Source organism: Oryctolagus cuniculus, chromosome X (assembly GCF_964237555.1).
Source record: "Oryctolagus cuniculus chromosome X, mOryCun1.1, whole genome shotgun sequence".
Taxonomy (NCBI): domain Eukaryota; kingdom Metazoa; phylum Chordata; class Mammalia; order Lagomorpha; family Leporidae; genus Oryctolagus; species Oryctolagus cuniculus.
In genome coordinates, this window is record NC_091453.1 from 37,616,615 (window position 1) to 37,634,395 (window position 17,781).

The 17,781-nt window shown below is 49.9% G+C and overlaps 1 protein-coding gene across 47 annotated transcripts in view; it reads right to left on the reverse strand.

The window, feature by feature from the left end:
* Positions 1 to 2,641: 2,641 nt before the first annotated feature.
* The window catches only part of HUWE1 (HECT, UBA and WWE domain containing E3 ubiquitin protein ligase 1), a 144,381-nt gene continuing 129,241 nt past the window's right edge, over positions 2,642 to 17,781 (reverse strand). For 35 of the 47 annotated variants that reach the window (XM_070067312.1, XM_070067310.1, XM_070067323.1 and 32 more), the window contains 19 exons: positions 16,112 to 16,658; positions 14,906 to 15,506; positions 14,214 to 14,329; positions 13,951 to 14,107; positions 12,683 to 12,815; positions 12,212 to 12,414; positions 11,466 to 11,593; positions 10,132 to 10,228; positions 9,654 to 9,728; positions 8,890 to 9,048; positions 8,238 to 8,483; positions 7,743 to 7,860; positions 6,704 to 6,844; positions 5,816 to 6,103; positions 5,591 to 5,696; positions 4,871 to 4,988; positions 4,367 to 4,548; positions 3,857 to 4,047; positions 2,642 to 3,265 (listed from right to left, as the gene is read on the reverse strand). In XM_070067312.1, the coding sequence (XP_069923413.1) occupies positions 3,163 to 3,265; positions 3,857 to 4,047; positions 4,367 to 4,548; positions 4,871 to 4,988; positions 5,591 to 5,696; positions 5,816 to 6,103; positions 6,704 to 6,844; positions 7,743 to 7,860; positions 8,238 to 8,483; positions 8,890 to 9,048; positions 9,654 to 9,728; positions 10,132 to 10,228; positions 11,466 to 11,593; positions 12,212 to 12,414; positions 12,683 to 12,815; positions 13,951 to 14,107; positions 14,214 to 14,329; positions 14,906 to 15,506; positions 16,112 to 16,658 (3,709 nt within the window). In that variant the 3' untranslated portion in view covers positions 2,642 to 3,162. The remainder of the gene's footprint in view (positions 3,266 to 3,856; positions 4,048 to 4,366; positions 4,549 to 4,870; positions 4,989 to 5,590; positions 5,697 to 5,815; positions 6,104 to 6,703; positions 6,845 to 7,742; positions 7,861 to 8,237; positions 8,484 to 8,889; positions 9,049 to 9,653; positions 9,729 to 10,131; positions 10,229 to 11,465; positions 11,594 to 12,211; positions 12,415 to 12,682; positions 12,816 to 13,950; positions 14,108 to 14,213; positions 14,330 to 14,905; positions 15,507 to 16,111; positions 16,659 to 17,781) is intronic. The other 12 variants (XM_070067343.1, XM_070067340.1, XM_070067339.1 and 9 more) reach the window with 3 other exon arrangements.

Here is a 17,781-nt window from a genome sequence, read left to right on the forward strand (position 1 = left end):
CCTGCTAGTGCACCCGGGAAGGAACTGGATGGTCCAACAGCTTGGACACTCAGCCATCCACAAGGGAGAGGAGTTTCACTCCCCTGGCTTCAGCCTGTTCCAGCCTCAGCCACTGTGGTCATGTGGGGAACAAGCAAGCAGATGGATGTGCTCTCCTCCAAATAATCTTGAAGCAGCATTCAAATTCAAGTTCTCCTACTTGTGCCTTGTGACACGGCAGGTTCAGTCATTGTCGCTCCCCCTCTTCGTGGAGGAACGACACAGGACCCTGCGCTGTTCTTTTGTCTGCTCGGCCCTCCCTGGGTTTGCTGCTGGTTCTTCCCGGGTTGGCTACTATCCCTTCCACCTCCGTGGAAGGGCGGTTCCCCCTGCCACATTCCCCACTTCCGCGGGGGAGCGGCACACCGCCGGCTGGCTCTCTCGGGGGCTGCACAGGTGTTCCTTCAGATAGATGTTCCCCTTAGATGTTCCTGGTGCATATTGTCTCTCGCCTCCTTTATAGTCCTCTTCCACCAATCCCAACTCTGCTACCCACACGCCGAGTACGCTGCTCTCCTCCAATCAGGAGCAGCTCCTACAGCTTGTTGGTTGAACTGGAGGCAGCTGAGTAGAAGCTGTTTCTCCCTTCTCAGCGCCATATTGTGGGAGAGCAGATGCATAGAATAAGTCTTAATTCCAGTAACTTAGTCTAGTCCGAGTTGCTCCCCACAAGTCATCACTTGGAAGCCCACATTTCATACTGGAGTGCCGGTTCTAGTCCTAGCTCCTCCACTTCCAGTCCAGGTTCCTGCTAATGAGCCTGGGAAAAGAGATGATGGCCCAAGTACTTGGGTTCCTGCCACCATGTGGGAGACCAGGACGGAGTATTAACCCTGGCTTTGGCCTGGCCCAGATCAGGTTATTGCAGCCATAAGTGAGCCAGCAGATGGAAGATCTGTCTCTGTTGCTCTTTCAAATAAAGTGAATCTTAAACAACCTTTAAACTATTTTGAGTCAGATTGATCTCCCATCCACTGGTTTACTTTTTGAGTGCCTGCAAAAGGCAGGCCAAAGCCAGGAAGCTGAAACTCCATTCTGGCCTCCCACATGGGTGGTAGGAAGGGCACAGCATGTGGACCATCATCCACTTCCTTGCTAGACACATTAAGCAGGGAGCTGGGTCAGAAGCATAGTAGTTGGAACTCCAATCAGCACTCCTGATATCGGAGGCCAGTGACATCTGTCCTAAGCTGCCGTGCATGCTACAGTACTGTCCCCCTAGATCTCAATCTTGGAAGTGTGCCACTGGATTAGCTCTCCTTCCATTTCCTTCAGGATCATTCCATCTGCATTTCCAGCCCCCACAGGCAACTCTGAAACTCCAACTCATGGGTCCCTCTCAAATTTAAATGACCCATACGAACATTGTTCTACTTTATTTTGAAGAACCAGTTCTTGTTTATGCAATTCTGTCTTCTTGCTTATTCTTTCCATTTTAATGCCCTCCTGGGCTCCCAGCCTCATCTCAAGCCACCATCCATCCTTGCTCACTCACACCAGGTCCTATAAAGGAAACTCCTGCTATCTCAACCCCCACCCCCCCCGCCCCCCGGCCCGCCCCGGGCCTTCTCTAGCGTGATGATTCAACCCAAGTGCCAGTGACAATGGGATGCCTGTCCCAACCCTTCCGGCCTTCTGCATCCATCAGAGCTGATCACCATCTCCTCTTCTCAACTAGCAGCCCAGGAACAGTGACGGGGCACTGCAGCCACCTTCCCCAGTATCGGCGCAGGCCAGTTACAGAAGACTGTGAATATGAAGTAAGTGCAGCGGCCATCTGCACAGGGCACAGCCCTGCGCACCTCTACCCACTCTGGAGAGCCGTGGGGAGACGCTTTCAGAGACAGCACCTTACAGAATAAGAAAAACCACACAAAGCAAGCACAACTTGGGGTGAATTTTTCTAACTAAAGTTTTATTAAATTATTTTTTTCTTTGAAGGCTGGACCACCAAAAGTCCTTGGCTCAGCTTCAAGTGCTGGATGGAGTAAAAACCACAAGAAACTCCTAGGTGGTCTGTGAGCAGACTGGCAGACAGGCAGGCAGATGACAAGAGGAAGAGACCAAACAAAAAACAAACAAAAAGAACGGTAATCTGGCGAGCTAGTCAAATTCTTTGCTTGTTAAAATTTATTAGAAATGAACTAAACCATCAACAAATTAAATCAAGATTTGCAACTGAGCCCCAGACTGGAGATTATGCAGACTGCCCGCCCAGGTGAAATCCCTGGGAGGGATGAGTGAGCTCTCTGACAATTTTGTACAACCTGCTGCGCTTGGTTCCCCTTGAGCAAGGTGACGCTTTGTGCTTGGCTCCGATCTCTAATGCCATCGTGGCCGGCAGGCGCAGGCGCAGGCGCAGGTCCCACTCTACACAATGAACTGCACCCCGGTTCTGGGTGGATGCCGATCTCTCCTGACTGCGGGGGAACCAGCTTGGAAGGAGGAAGTTGCTCCAGTGGTAGAGGCGGATGGGCGAGTGGGTAGGACAGAGATGCTTTCTTGGAGAGCCCATTTGGATTCGTTTCTCCAGATGTCTAGCATGTGCTTTTGAGTTTGTTTGTTTTTTGTTTTTGAAAAAAACTCCATTGTGAAAGGTGAGTTATGAAGAGTGCTCTTTATTTGAAACCTCCACAACACAGACGCCAATCTTGTCTCGCATTGAATCATTAGCTGTGCACATCAACACATTCCAAGCACAAATTAAGAAATGCAAACAGAACAAAAAAATATATATATATATAATTTTTCCCCTATCCAAAGGTTTCAAGTCTCAATGCAGCAAATCCTTCTGAACACAGAATCTGAGGAGCACACTGTTCAAACAGTTGGGACAAACAGGTCCCTGCAAAGGCTACCGCCTTTTTTAACACATGGGGTGGGGGATCATGGACGGCACAGAAAGGGGAGAGGAGGTGAGGAAATGGGAGGGCAGGAGAGAGAATGAGCAGGAGAAGGGCACCAGGTCTGCACTGGGGAAGATGGGGCAGCTGGGACACACACGGTGAGTTGGTGGATTTCATTTATTGGTTTCTGACATTTTCTTTCTGGTTCTTTTTAAATTTCCCCCCTCCCCAGGTCCAACAATGGTAGAAAAACCCCACAGATGTGGGCAGGGCCTCCTTAGGCCAGCCCAAAACCTTCAGAGCACTCCTGGATGGCCAATAGTAGCATGTGGCGGAGCTTCTCAAAGCTCTCATAGGCAGGCAGGTCCAGCTGATTAAAACTAGGGGAAGAAGAAAGACCAGTTCACGAAGAAAGACAACAACCCAATAAACCCCTGGATTCCCACCTGACTCTCCCTCCCTGAGGCAGCCTATGCCTCAATTCTAGCTGATTCCCAATCTTGTCCTCGCCTGGCCTGCTGTTCTCTAAGCTGGCTCTGCCATTGGCCAGCAGGCACTAAAAACAAACCTGACCCTGTCACTCTCCCTTCAACATTACTGCCTTACCTACAGGGATGGGCTTAAAGTACCAACTCTAGAGAGGTATTTAGGGTCACTGGTGCTCTGACTTCTACAGCTTCCTGCTCCCTGCATTTCTCCTTGCTCCAGCTATGCCAAGTCCTGGAACACACCATGCTCCCCTGGGGTGGAGCTTACCTGCCAATGTCTCCCCAGCCCCCACTTCCTGTCTTGCCCGTCCTCCCATCTTAAACATCACCTTCTCCGTCGAACCACCAAACTGTAAACTATCCAAGATCCTGGACTGGGCCAGACTTGTGTTCCCAACCTTGGGCAGGGTAGAGACCTAGAAGCGTCAAAGTATGCAAGCTTGATCTGAATGCTGAAAAGGAGAAACAAGCCTTTTCTCTTACCATGTGTGAGCTGAAGGCAGGCGATCCGTGGACCTGTCATCTCGATGGATCTGAAACTTCTGGATGCCATTCATGCCTTCGAGGGCAGCAAAGCCTTGTAGGGGCACTTTGGATGTACCCGTGACAAACTGGAGGAACTTGGCACGGTCAGCTTGGTCGAAAGAACGCAATGCTCTCCAGAACCATTGGATCTGCAGGATAGACACCAGGAAGCTGGTGTTAGGAAAAGAGCTCCTAGGAGAGGAGTGAGGAGGGATGGAATTTGGGAACCAGGAGGGTATCTGGGATTTCAGGCAAGTCCCTTCTGTGCGATGGGCTTCAGATCTTTCGTTCATAAGCTGGGCAAGAACATCCTCTGAAAATATGCTCTGGAAGAACGAAGAGTTAGGTACAGGTAAACTGCCACCCACAGTCCCCTTCCTCTGAAAGTGCTGGTTTATTTGACATCATATACTTGGCACTGCTTGGGCTCAGAGGACCCTTCATGGAGGGATGCCAGCAGCAGCTCACCTGAATAGAGTTGGACTGGTACTTATGGTACTCAGTGTTGGATTTCAGGTCATCAATGTCAATGGTGGGCAGTCCTGATATGAGCAGCTCTAATTCCTGCTCGGTGAAGATGGAAATGAGGCGCTTCGGAATGATCTCATAGAAGCCTTCTAAGAAAGCAGCCAGCTGTTTGCGGATAGCCCCTGGGGAGAGAACAAAAAAGCCACGGGGCTTCTGAACTCTGCGACTGTTAGAGGTCACAGATCCCCAGTTTAGCTCCTGATGCTATGAGGTGCTGACTGGACTGTCTTTCTCTCCTACTACTCTACTTCTAGGTCCTTATATGAGAAAGGAGGTTAAATAATTTTGGCCAAGTATCTTGACTTTTTTTTTTTTGGACTCCTTTTGTGCAAGGCATTTATGGCTGTACCATAGGGGAAGAGGACAAAAAATGCTTGTGAAATGAATGAAATCTGACTTCCTCCCAAGTTGAGCAACTGGAGGTCTGAGGGACATTTCCCTTACCTGTCATTCTCATCTGGCACACCAGGTGTACATACTCCTTCTTATTCTCCTCTGTTACCAAGATGTTGGCCCCATTGGGTTTGAGGTCACGAACTTCACAGACTCCAAACTCTTGGACCTGGAAAACCCAAAACACCAATTATACGTATCAGGCTTAGTCTAGGGTGGGGCTACCATGGGTGCCTGGGAACCCATTTGCCAGGTGCTGGGCAGAGGGCAAGGCAAGCCCATTTGGAACAGCGACAGTCCTTGCTCCTAGTAGCCTACAACTCCCCTAGCAGGCAAGGGCTCAGGGTCAGAAAGAGGGAAGTTATGCCCCAAAACACATAAAGGCAGCAGACAATAAGGGAAAAGTGCACAGGGCACAATCTTTGTGGAAAACAATTTGGGGGAAGAGTAGCCTCAAATATTTTCTGTTTTTCATTTTTCTCTGTATAATTTTTTTACAGTGAATTACTTTGGGGAAAGAATTATTATGTACCACAGCATTTTTTTTAATAAAGGGGAAATCAGTAAACAGCCTGGATTGCTTCATGCATTCTGGTTTTTCTGTTCACGATGTCTCACGTGAACACTTGCCACACTCTGTCTCATGGTGCATGGGGCACTGAACTGTAAGAAGAGGCCCCCTTAGAACTATGAGACATTATCCAGGGCCAACTGCAAGGTGATCCCAAATCACATCTCCTAGGCTGGTCAGGATGTACTGTCTTGACCTACCTCAGTGCTGAAGGTGAGGTCATAGCCTAGTGTAGAGACATCATTTTCCAGCAGATAAACCAGGCCCTGGTAGAAGTGGTAATCTTCACTCTCCATATCTGTGTATCTAAAAAACAGAGAGAGGGGTCATGGGCCGGGGGGAAGGGAGGAGGACATACAGCAGTGGAACACAAGGACTTGACCTCCAGGGCTGAGGACAGTGCAAGGACTGTACCACATCCTCACCTGACAGACTTGCCCAAGATGTGTTTGTAGAAGGACCGAGTGAAGTAGCATTCCAGGAGGCGGTTATCATATACAGCTTTGGCCACAATGCGTCCAACAAACTTGAAGTAGCTGAGGTGGTTGGGGTTGCAGTGGGAAGACGGGTTGATGGTGTAGGTGACTCGATCACCGGGTGAGGTACGGAACAAGGCATACATCGGGTTAAACATCTCTCGAGAGATGATCATATACCACTCCCGCAGGAGCCCTCCAGCATCCTGCCCTTCTTCTCCTTCGAATACTATATACCTGCATTAAGAGAGCAGAGACAGAAGTGCTGTGCAGAAGTCTTTGGGGAGTGCAGTGTCTACAGATAGAGAGGTGACCTCAGAGTGCCAGGAGAGCCCAAAGAGGGGCTGGGGAGCTGGGACAGAAAAACACACACACACAAACCCATCCCTGATGGATGGGAGAGAGGTCCTGAAATATCAGTACAGATGTGCCAATATTCCAGAAAACACGTTCAGCAGGCAAGGTTAAGAGGCCTAAATGAAGCCACTGAGAGGAAGTGGGGCATGCTAGAAGAGCAGGGCACAATCGGGGAACTTTGGTTTCCTGGTCAACCGCCAACCTCCTGCCTTCAGAAGCACCCATGCAGTGGTCGGGGACCACTCATCCAAGTACAACCTCCCCCACCCGCCGGAGTACCGGCTCCCCAGGTTTCCTATCCCTAGTATGACAGTGGCGCAAGCCCAGAAGATGGGAGAAGCTCAGCGAGATTACCTAAACCAGACTCATGGGGGGAGGGGAGGAACAACCCTAAATCAGAGGCCAGAGGAAGAAATTGTTACTGTTTAGAAACACCCTGCCAACCAGCCCCCCAATCTGTTCTCTTCTCAGGGTTCTTACAATCGATTCTTCATTTCTTCAGGGGATTTGCGATGCAGCTCACGATAGGAATCTTCAAACACATGGTCACGGCGGACATGCACAGCCATGTCTTCTTTCCGGAGCCCTTCATCCAAACGCTCCAGCTCCTGGCGGAAATACCTTGGGAGGCAGGAAAGGAAGGAAAATAGGATTGAGGGTGGCAGAGCAAATTCCGTTTGACTAGGATAAAGACGCAATGGGGGCCAGCACTGTGGTGTAGCAGGTAAAGCCACCATCTGCAGTGCTGGCATCCTACATGGGTGCAGGTTCAAGTCCCGGCTGCTCCACTTCCGATCCAGCTCCCTGCTAATGGCCTGGGAAAAATAGCAGAAGATGGTCCCAAGTGTTTGGTCCCCTGCCACCCATGTGGGAGACCTGAATGATGTTCCTGGCTTCTGGCTCCGGCCTGGCCTGGCACTGGTCGTCGCAGCTATCTGGGGAGTGAACTGGTGGATGGAAGATCTCTGTCTCTCTCTCTCTCTGTAACTCTTTCAAATAAATAAATACATTTTTTTTAAAAGACCCACAATGTTGCCACCTCTGCCTCCCTACCCACTTGGGAAGTGCCTGGTAGTTGGTGGTGGTGTGGAAGGTAGCTCATTCATTACTAACTCTAAATTTTCTCCATTTCCACTGAATGAGTGGCCACGGAGATATGGCATGGAATTCTATAGCACACAGGGGAGCATGTGTCTGTGCACAGGGAGGAAGAGCAGGGCTGACCTGGGAGTCTGTAGAAGCTGAGGGGGGCCTGCCACCTGCCCCTCCTTCACTACACCAATGGACAGAATGGTCTTTAGAAATAACGTGGCTCTGATCTTGCTGATAACAATGGAGAAGGGGTACAGAAGGCAGGGAGAGTGAGTGGCATGGCTTCAGCTGAGTGTCTTCCTTCCCCACCAGCACTGTTCTGCGTGTCTGCCACCAAGACAAACTTCTGGCCCCAGGAGCAACTCCCTTCTGGGAGGGGAGATGCTCTTTGGGGAGCTCCTGATCCCCCAACATCAAGGGCACATACTTGCGCTTGACATCAAAGTCGAGGACACGAATGTAGTCCACCAGGACAGCAAAAGGCCCGTCGGCGAGGTGGGTGGTGGACTGCCGTAGGATCTGGTTTAACACAGTGCGGTGAGTCTCTGAGGGGACAAACGACAGCAGCAATCAGCACTCCATGGGTCCCAGAAGGCTATGAGACAGCCAACCAGCCAGTCATTCTTTCTTCCCTTTTGTCAGGGGCCTGAAAAAGGAACTCACCAAAGCCAGGGATCAGCCTCGAGGGGTGGATGTGCCTCTGACCATTTCTACCCACACCTGGCTTCCTATGGCTTCAGGGTAAAATCTAAATCCCTTAGAGTAGCACAAGGGCTTCCGTAATGACTTGGTTCAACTTCTAATACACACATACCCCCATCCCTCTCTCTCTCCTGAACCAGTTAAGGATAAAACGTACGAACACGACCCTGTATCAGATGAAGGCTTCTACTACTTGTGGGGGTCTGAGGGTTCTCTGTACCTGCAAAGCGAAGGAACTTCTGCGTGTCGGGAGGAAGGCTTGAGGAGATGTGCATAGATGAGGGTTCCCGGGAGAAGAAGGGGTCAAGGGAGGAGGGTGTAGCTGGGGTTAAGGGGGCAGGGGAGAGTGGAGGAGGCTCGTCCTTGATGTGTGCCAGCTGGCTCTCTCGAGTGTCTCGGACAGGAGGCTTGCTCTCGCGCTCTGTGGCATGGACAAGAAAGAAGGCCTCGACGGCAGGCTGCAGCACTGTAGGCAGGAATGAAAGCAAAGTGACTTTTATGAGCCCCACTCTAGAAACCTCTTCACTTTGACAAACAAATTACAAAAATCTAAGGTGGAGGAAGAAATAAAGAAAACTTGCAGAGAAATAATAATGGCAGAACAAAGCCACAGAGGAAGTCACAACTTCCTTGAACTCAAAGAAAAATGGGATGGGCCATTTGCCTATCAAGATTCCGCTGGTCTAAACACCAAAACACAGGAGATGTTAAGAGAGAAGGCCAATCTTTTTTATGATACCAAGGTCAGAGAAAAAACAACTTTGTTTTGAATTCTCATCACAGAGACACTGAGCCAGAAGGCAGGAAAGCAAGTTGGCAGAGAAGGCTCCAAGCAGAACATGAGTTGACAGTTGGATGCTCAGACAACTCACCTAGCACCGCATGCTGGTCGTGGGATTCCTCCAGTTCCTTTAAGCACTCCCCCAGCATGTCCCACAGCTCGTCCAGGCTCAGCTGCTCACTGAGCAGCGGTAATTCAGGCGGCCTCTCCTCCTTTTCCTTCTCCCCCTGTGGGGTTCCATCTGAAGCTACTGCACACACAGAAAAGAGTCATAAACCCTTTGAGATTTCTCTCCCTTTTAGATGTTTTCCAGACCAAACACTACTAGAGAGATCACGGGAGACTGGCCCCTTAAGCCACTATTACTCACTGAGCAACATCTGAGAGTAAGGTCTAGTTCTGCACTGGATGCTATGTAACTTTAAAATGAAATGAAATGAAATGAAAACAATGACAAATCTGGTTCCTTGGTCGCAGGATCCACATTTCAAACACTCAATAGCCACATGTGGCTAACAGCTACGGCAGAAAGTCCCACTGGACAGTGCCCATCTAGTCCTGTCTCACCAGTTTCCAGGACACCCATGGGTCCCCAAGGGGAATCCAACAGTGGTGGTACTTGAGATGATTGCATTCTAGTTTAAAAAGTACATTTTAGGACATTATCCTCATTAAATTCTGACAGCTGCCCTTGGAAGCAGGCTGCTTTCCCCCTATTTTCTTTTCCAAGGACAGGGTTGAGTCTGATGCCATTTTCCATGAGTCATCTTGTCCTGGGACAGTGAAAAAAAAAAAAAAAAAAAAAAAAAAAATCCCGGGAAGCCATGGTGTGATAGATGGACCCTCATGTCTCACTCTTTTCCTGGTATCCATCGGAGATACGTTCTAAATTCTGCCCAGTAGCCAAGCAGCACAATGCAGCCTCGTTTTCTGGATGGGAAAGAAGCAACTGCTTTTTCACAAACCCTTCTTCCTTTCTCTCTATGCCCACCTCTCCACCACACACCTGCCCTGCTTAGACTTCTTCCTGACCTTTGTTTTTCATTCTCAAACCAAATCCTGGCCATTCCTCAAGGCTGACAGCCTTAGGCTTGAATCCTGGCTCTAGCACTTGTGGTGTGTATGATTAGTTTTGAGAAATGCTACTAATAACAGCATTCATTCCGTGACAAGAGCTTCTCTAAGTGCTATACACACATTAACCTGTTTAATCCTAACAATTTATGTATCGGAAAGCACTGAGCTTATGTATGTTGAGAGCAGGTGATCCAGCAGCCATTTCCTAAGACTGGCCCTCCCTTGTGCTGGGCTGGAAATAGGAAGTAGGACTGACCAATGGTTTGAGTATCTTGAGCACTGGGAGATGGCTGGTCCACATCCATGGGTGACTCTTCCCTCCGGACAGATGCCTCCGACTGGTTAGACTCCGACTGGATAAAAGGGAGAGAAAGTCACATAAAGGGAGCAACTTCACTTTCCTCATGGACAGACTAGAGGGCGGCCCTTCCACTTCTCACACATGAAGTTTGGAAGGACTCGTCCCATGTCTGGTTTAGAAACTATAGCTCCCCAGGACCCAAGAATGGCATCCCCACCTACTTTGCTGTGAACCTCCTGTGCCTACTCAGACACCAGCTACCTGGATGCAGACTTCAAACTTTCTTCTGGGACAGGTTTTCTTTCCTTTGTTAAAAATGTGTGTACATATACATGTGTGGACATGTATGTGTATGTATAACTGAGACGAGCAGAAGGGAGGCTTGCTCTGCTTTTGTTTGCTCACAAAAAGGGCACCATTAGGGGAACTAGTGCAGCCTCTCTTGGGTGGGATCACTGAAAAACAAAATTGATCTAATCAGGTTATGGGAAAGAGATTGGGCAAAAGATACTCAAGAAGAACAGCTTTCACTGCTTTTCGTTTCTACTGAGGTCACTGCCTCTAAAGTCTAGGCTATTCTCAGGGATACCTTCATTTCCTGACTCTTGAAAGCGTGACTTGTATGTCTCAAGGACAGGGAAACAGTGCAAGTGCCCAAGCACACCTATGTGATACCAGGCTTTCACTGCAGCCACTCTCCACTTGTTCTCAACACTGCGCTATTTCAGTACCTGAGGGTTTTCTCCTAAAAGTGTCCAAGTGCCCAGGTGCCAAGGAATTAGAGGAAATGGAGGCAGAGGTCAGGGTGGAGGGAACAGCCACAGACAGAAGTAACTGTGTGGGGGGCTGTGTGCACCAAGTTTGGGAGACTTTCAAGGGTAGGATTCCTGAGATGTCTCTGGTATACCTGTATTGTTACATGAAACTGAAAAAAATCTTTACCCCACACCCCCTCCCCCTTCAGAACCCAAACACTTAGCATTAGGCAGTTTGCAAAAGCGCCACTGTTGACTGGATAGCAGGGAGTGGGGTATGATGGCCAAGCTTTAAAACAAATCAAATTTCAAACCAAACAAATAAACCAATCAACAAACAGTAAGGAAAATACCAACAGAAAAGTAACCCTGTTTCCCAGAAGCATTCATATAGCAAACTTAATGCAAAAGCGTACAAGGTCATGGCAGTGAACCCCACTGATGACATGGTGGGGGAGGGGGGAGAGAGAGAGAGAGAGAGAGAGAGAGAGAGAGAGAGACAAATGAATGAGGGGCCACAGGCATCATGCTAACCGTTGCTGCTTGTTGCTGTCTCCGGGCCCTTTGACCCTCACGTACCATTTGTATAATGGCATCAGCCTCAGCCTCCAGCTGCCGAACAGCTGCCTGGATGCTGCTAGCTGAGCCTAAACCGGAGGAACCTGGGAGAAAGAAAAAAGGAAGGCAAGATACAAAATGTAAGAAGGCGAAAGTGCCCAGTATCCTCTCTCCTAGCTCCTGGGCTGCCACAGGGCACCTTGCTGAGGTGTGTTTGAGTTTTTGGCTTCAGTACACTCATCATCACACACTAAGATCTACCATTACAAATAAGGGCAGGGAGCATGGTGCTGGGCAGAGGGATGGTGGCATGTGAGAGGGTTCTATGGGGACAGAAGCAACAAGGTGTGTGTGTGGGGGGCAGGGTTTGGCAGGCCATGGCTGAGGCCACACGGCTGCAGCATTTTTAGTTAGGAATGATCAAGGGAGCCAGAAAGGAGGTGCACCCAGTGAGTGAAGTCTCATTCAGCACAAAGTTGATCCCCAATTTCCTGTCATATTTCTGTTCTCCCTTAATTCCCACTTGCCCTAATCAATTTTCTAAGTATACATAGCTTGAATAAGAAACAGAATACAACCATCAACATTTAACACCAGGATCACCGTTTTCCTTTGGAAAAGGTCAAACAGGAAGGAGACAGGGCATTAAGTCCTGCCCTTCCAGGAACTCTGGGTTCTCCACCACCAACCCTGCCCCTCAATTGGACACTCTAGTTCCATACCTAGCCTGCCTGTCTGCTTGGCTTTCTTGTTAGCTCGGCGTGTGTCGTCCCGAAGCTGGATGATGACCTGTAGTACCCTCAAGAAGAACTTCTGGGTAGATGTCTTGGATGTCAACATGGACATAGAAGGCAGCTGGAGCTCCCGGCCACCCAAGGGTCGCTTCTGGGATGCCACAATTACCACATTCTCAGCCATGTCAAACCTAGATGGTGTAGAGGTGGCTTGCGTATACTGACAGTGTCAAAACAGACACCCAGAGCAATCAGGGCTCTTTGGTGTCAACCAGAGGGGTAAAGAACCTCAGGAAGAAATCTTACAAGTAGAGAGAGGTAGAAAAAAATTGGTCAAGTATGTATAGGACAGATCGGAAAATCATCCAAAGGGGGAAAAAAAAAGACTGGGAAAGAGCCATCCATTTCTCAGAATGTCCCAGACTCTAGCCCCCAGTTGAAAGGGTGGCCACAACCCACCTGCTCTGCATTTTGCCTTTCAGCTTGGTGGTCTGTGGCTGCTCCTCAGGCAGGCCATCAGGAGAGAGGGTCTCACACTGGGCTCGCCGTTGCTGTTCCAGATTATATTCCCGTAGCTCGGCTAGCAGGGTACCTGGGCAGGCAGAGGAGCCAGTAAGTGTTCAGACTTTGCTAGTGTAGCAGCCGAAAGCCTAACCTTTCCAAGAAACCAGCCCAGCTAACCTCTCTGCTCAGCACCAAAGGATCCAGAGTGAGACGGAATTCTAATTGGGTATAAATTCATTACATGTGCTCATGGGCCAGCCACCTGGAGCCCAGCAAGGCCCAGTCTAAATCTTGTCTATCTCCTGAAATGACTGAAGTTTTGTGGTGATCTGAGGCAAATTTCTTGACTCTTTTCTCCCAGGTTGCTTATGTATCTTACCTGTGGGAATAAATACTGTCTAACTTCCCAAGACTGCTGTAAGAATTAGGAGATAATGATTTAGCAGAATGTCTACACAGTGCCTGGACCACAGGTGCTGAATAAATGGTAGCAGTAAAGAAAGGTCAGAGGCTGGAGGCCAAGTGCTTTCTGGAAAACTCAGGCAACCAAGAACAGGCCAATCAACTCTTCCTGTCACCTTGTCTTCAGGGACATTTGTGGGAAAGAGAGAGAACCCTAAGTAGGTAGTCAAGATCTAGGGAGACCTATGATTAGGATAGGGGTGAGAAAGAGCAGAGAGACCATAGTTAAAGGGAATCTGTCACTAGTCCTTGATCCAATCACTCTATCACTCTGGGTTTTAGCACTCTTCTTGGTCCAACAGGGAGGAAGAAGGTGTAAATTAGATAATCTAAGAGTGCTTTTGTAGTTCTGCGCTCTCAGAACCACCCAGAAGCAGAGGGTATCATTCTAATTCTACAAGCCCTGAGCCTGAATGTAGCACAGACACATCTTGGAGGCGGTGAAGCTGCTCTGCTCCGCAGCCTCCTCAGGGAGCGCTAAGGGGTGCTCAGAAGGGAGAAGGTGAGAGACAATGCTGTTCCCAAGCATTCTCTTCTCATTTCACCAAGCACGGATCACCTGCTCATGTCAAGGCACTGGGGATGTAGACCGAAGCCCACTGTTGCTCTCGAGCAACTGAACAGAGGAAAATAGACAATAATCCAGTGTTAGTGTTGACAGAGGCTACAGGGGGTAGGGCACTCGGGGAAGGTTTCCCGAAGAGGTGACACTTCAAAGTGCAAGATTCCACAAAGACACAACGCTTTACTCCTGCTATTACCTATCTGTTTACAAAGGGTGTAACCCAAATGGCGGGCTCCATTGAGTAGCAGCTTGAGAACCGTGTCCCGGGTCCCAGGGTCCCCACGAGAGAGCTGCAGTAACACATTGGCTGCATCTTCTAGGCCTTCTTCAGAACAAGAGTGGGATGTCAAAACCTGGGAAAACAAACGAGAAGGTTTAAGCCCCATCCTAACCCAATCTTGACCCACCCTGTGGAGCCTTTCACCCCAGCCTTGGCAGGTCAGAAGAGCTTGGACTCACCTCCACGGAGAGCTGTAGCTGGTTTTCGGTGAGGCCTGAGGATACCATCTTAAAGTCTGCACCGCCGCTGCCCCCCTCACCCACTTTCGCTGGAGATTTGCTGCCCTTAGTAGAAGCTTTGAGGAAAGAGAACACGGTAAACCTCCACGAAGCTCACAGGCTGGAGACTTGGGTGGCAGGATCAAGGAACTGAACTGTCTAGAGCTTCAAAATGGGAAAGTGGTGGTGGAAGTGAAAACCCACCCAGCAAAGCCAAATCTAAATGCCTTGGGATGCTCTCTCATGTATGTCTTTAGCTACCTCTTACTGATCTGCTGCAGGGCTCCCTTCCTACACCTCCTGGGTTAGTCTGACTACCCTGACTTCACACCACACCACACCTTGCCTGCTCTTATGCTATCTCCTATGAGAACAGGTTGGAGAGGCTAGGCATTCCCTCAAGAAAGAGACTTGCTTTCTCTTTCTCTTTTGGTGCCTAGCCTCAGGAAGCCGCAGTCAGTGAACTCCTGCTGGTCCTCAGAGAGGGAGGGGGGAGAGAGAGAGAGAAACCTGCAACCGATAAGGGTGAGAAGAAACACGTTCTGCACTCAAACATGAAGCCAAGGTGATTGATGGCTATCATTCTGGGAGAACTACCTGGGTGGGGAGGGGGCAGGGAGAGGTGGGAGCTCCCAGCCTCCACGCACACTTACTTGCAACAGTAGTGGTAGCAGTCGTGGGGGTAGTCACTGTGGTTGAAGCAGCTACGGCAATGGTGGAAATAGCGGAGGCAGCAACCAGGGCTGGAGTAGAAGTGACAGGGGTGGTCGCAGCGGGTGTGGATGTGGAGGAGGCGGCAGTGGTAGTGGTGGTAGATGTGGTGGAGGTGGCAGCAGTGGTGGAGGAAGCGCTGCTGCCAGAATTAGCCTGTGCTTCTGATACTTTGTTTTCTGGGAGAGCAATTGAGATGAGCGAAAGGAGTCTGAGGAGCTTCTCGGTGAGGAGAGAGCTCCGGCGGATGACGGGGTGTGACAACATGTTCATGAGCTGCCCCAGTGGAGAGGCCTCCAGGCTGTACGGGGAGGTTTCCCCCTCACCACCAGCGCTCACTGGCACTGACTTCACGGAGTTCTTGCCTTTCCGGCTGACATTCATGTTGTCCAGTTTTACCAACAAGTCCCAGAAGTCTGTGCAAATGCCACTGCTGGTGGTCTGTGAGGAACATGGGCTGCAGGCCTGCTTACTGCCCTTCTCCCGATCGCTCTCACAGTTCGGTTCTTTGGTCCGCTGCTGTGTGAAGTGGCTGGGAAACACCTGCCAGAAAAAGGACAGGCTTGATTCAGAGAGGTCTCCATACTGGGAAAGACAGCTGTTTCCCACTCCTCTCCTTTAGATCGCTTCGCTAATAAGAAGGACATGTCACACAGGAGTGTGATCCAACAGACAGCCAAGTAGCCTAGAGGGACAGACAGACTGATTGGCAAACTTTTCTGAGCCTTGGCCTCTACATTTATGAAATGGGGAGAAAACTACACTGACTTGCCAAGTTGTCGAGATTAAAGATGATGACGTATTCTGCAGTGGCCCGCACAAGGCAGGCTCTCAATACATGGTAGCAATGCCCATTACTGGAAGAGCACTGACTGGATCAGAATTAAGTTCTAGGTCCAGCTCTAACACTTCCTAGTCACATGTCCTGAATCCCATATCTTCTTTATCTGTACAGACTGCAGACAGGCGCTGATGGCTGAATGAGATAAAGCATATGAATTTATCAGACAATTTCTCAGAAGGAAAATGGGGGCTCAAGACTTAAACAGCAGAGAGAAAGACTTGCTAGCCACCTTAATGTGGAGATTTCACTCAGGCTGTCAACCCCTCTTCCTTCCCCAGGAGTTGCTTTCCATCAAGCTCCTCACCTTGGCCAACTGAATGAGTGTGTCCAGAACGTGTCTGCAGACAACAGGAGCAGCCTGGGGGTGGATGTGGACAGTGGAGCCACTGCTTGCATGCTTCTCAGTATGTTTGCGGCCCCCTGAACGCTGGATCTGGAATATATTAGTCCTGCAGCCTAAGGCTGCGTCCATGGACACTGAGAGCCAGGAAAGCTGGTTGGAGCTCTTTGATTCCATTTTGTGAAGCAGATCCAGGGGACGGTTCTCATGGCTGCTTGACCCACAGCTTTTGCTCGATTTTTTCCCTTTTTCCTCACTTGTGGAGAGCTTAGGTGTTTCAATGCATAGCTCACTCTCACTGCTACGCTGCAAGATGGACAAGAGGCTGCGGATGACCCAGTGGCGGGTCTGAGCGTGGTAGCAGAGATTTCTCAGTACTCGGTGGAGACGGCTCGTATTGAGCTTTGGCTCATCCACAAAAAGTAGGACCAGGAGACAAGACAGGGCTTCATGGTCTAGAAGGAGCCGTCCTCGGAGGCGGAGGAGAGTGTCCACATTACTGCCGGAAGGCCTGGGAACAGAACATGGTTTCTGGGTAACACTTCCACTACAGCGCTGGGATTAGGCACAAGCCCAGGGGAGGAGAATGAGCTGGATACCTCCAGGGAGACTTTCTTTTTTTTTTTTTTTTTGACAGGCAGAGTGGACAGTGAGAGAGAGAGACAGAGAGAAAGGTCTTCCTTTACCGTTGGTTCACCCTCCAATGGCCGCTGCGGCCAGCGCGCTGCGGCCAGCGCACCGCGCTGATCCGATGGCAGGAGCCAGGAGCCAGGTGCTTTTCCTGGTCTCCCATGGGGTGCAGGGCCCAAGCACCTGGGCCATCCTCCACTGCACTCCCTGGCCACAGCAGAGGGCTGGCCTGGAAGAGGGGCAACCGGGACAGAAGCCGGCGCCCCGACCGGGACTAGAACCCGGTGTGCCGGCGCCGCTAGGCGGAGGTTTAGCCTAGTGAGCCGCGGCGCCGGCTTCCAGGGAGACTTTCTACAGCAGCTGCCCTGCTGAGTTGCTACAATGGACCAAGCACTTTATAACGTCTCTGTCTTCACAAGGCTGCAGTATCACCCACTGATGAGCTGATGAATAAGAGGCTCCAATGGGTTTAGTGACTTGTTCTATGTCATACGACAACTGAGTAGAGAACAAGATTCTAGCCCAGATGTGGATCATCCATTGACTAGGAAAATCTGGCTGCACGCATAGTGTCTAGGAAATAATGCTTCATTTCTGCCCACTCAAGATCACTCTGGGGTTGCCTGCTTCATAGGAACCAATCATTCCCTCCACATTTTGGCATTTTTATTTCCACCTCATTAATTAGTAACTTTCTCTGCCCCCCCCCCCCCCCCCCCCCCGCTACAATCTCAAGCTAAGCAGTTTGGGGTTTTCTTATTTGCACAGGAGGGAAGTGGTTGTCCTTCTTGTTAAAACCACCGCTACTAGTACCCGCTGCCAGCTTGCCTTTGTGGTGTCATCTTTGGTAGGTAGACTAATTTAAAGGTGTAGCTTTCTGAAGGGATACTCCAAAGATCTGCCTCCCCTAACTCATTAAATGTAATGTCCTCAGAGAGGTCATTCAGTATCCCTGTAAGGATTCTTGTTCGTCCACCTGCAAAATTAAGGGAGTTGGACTACCA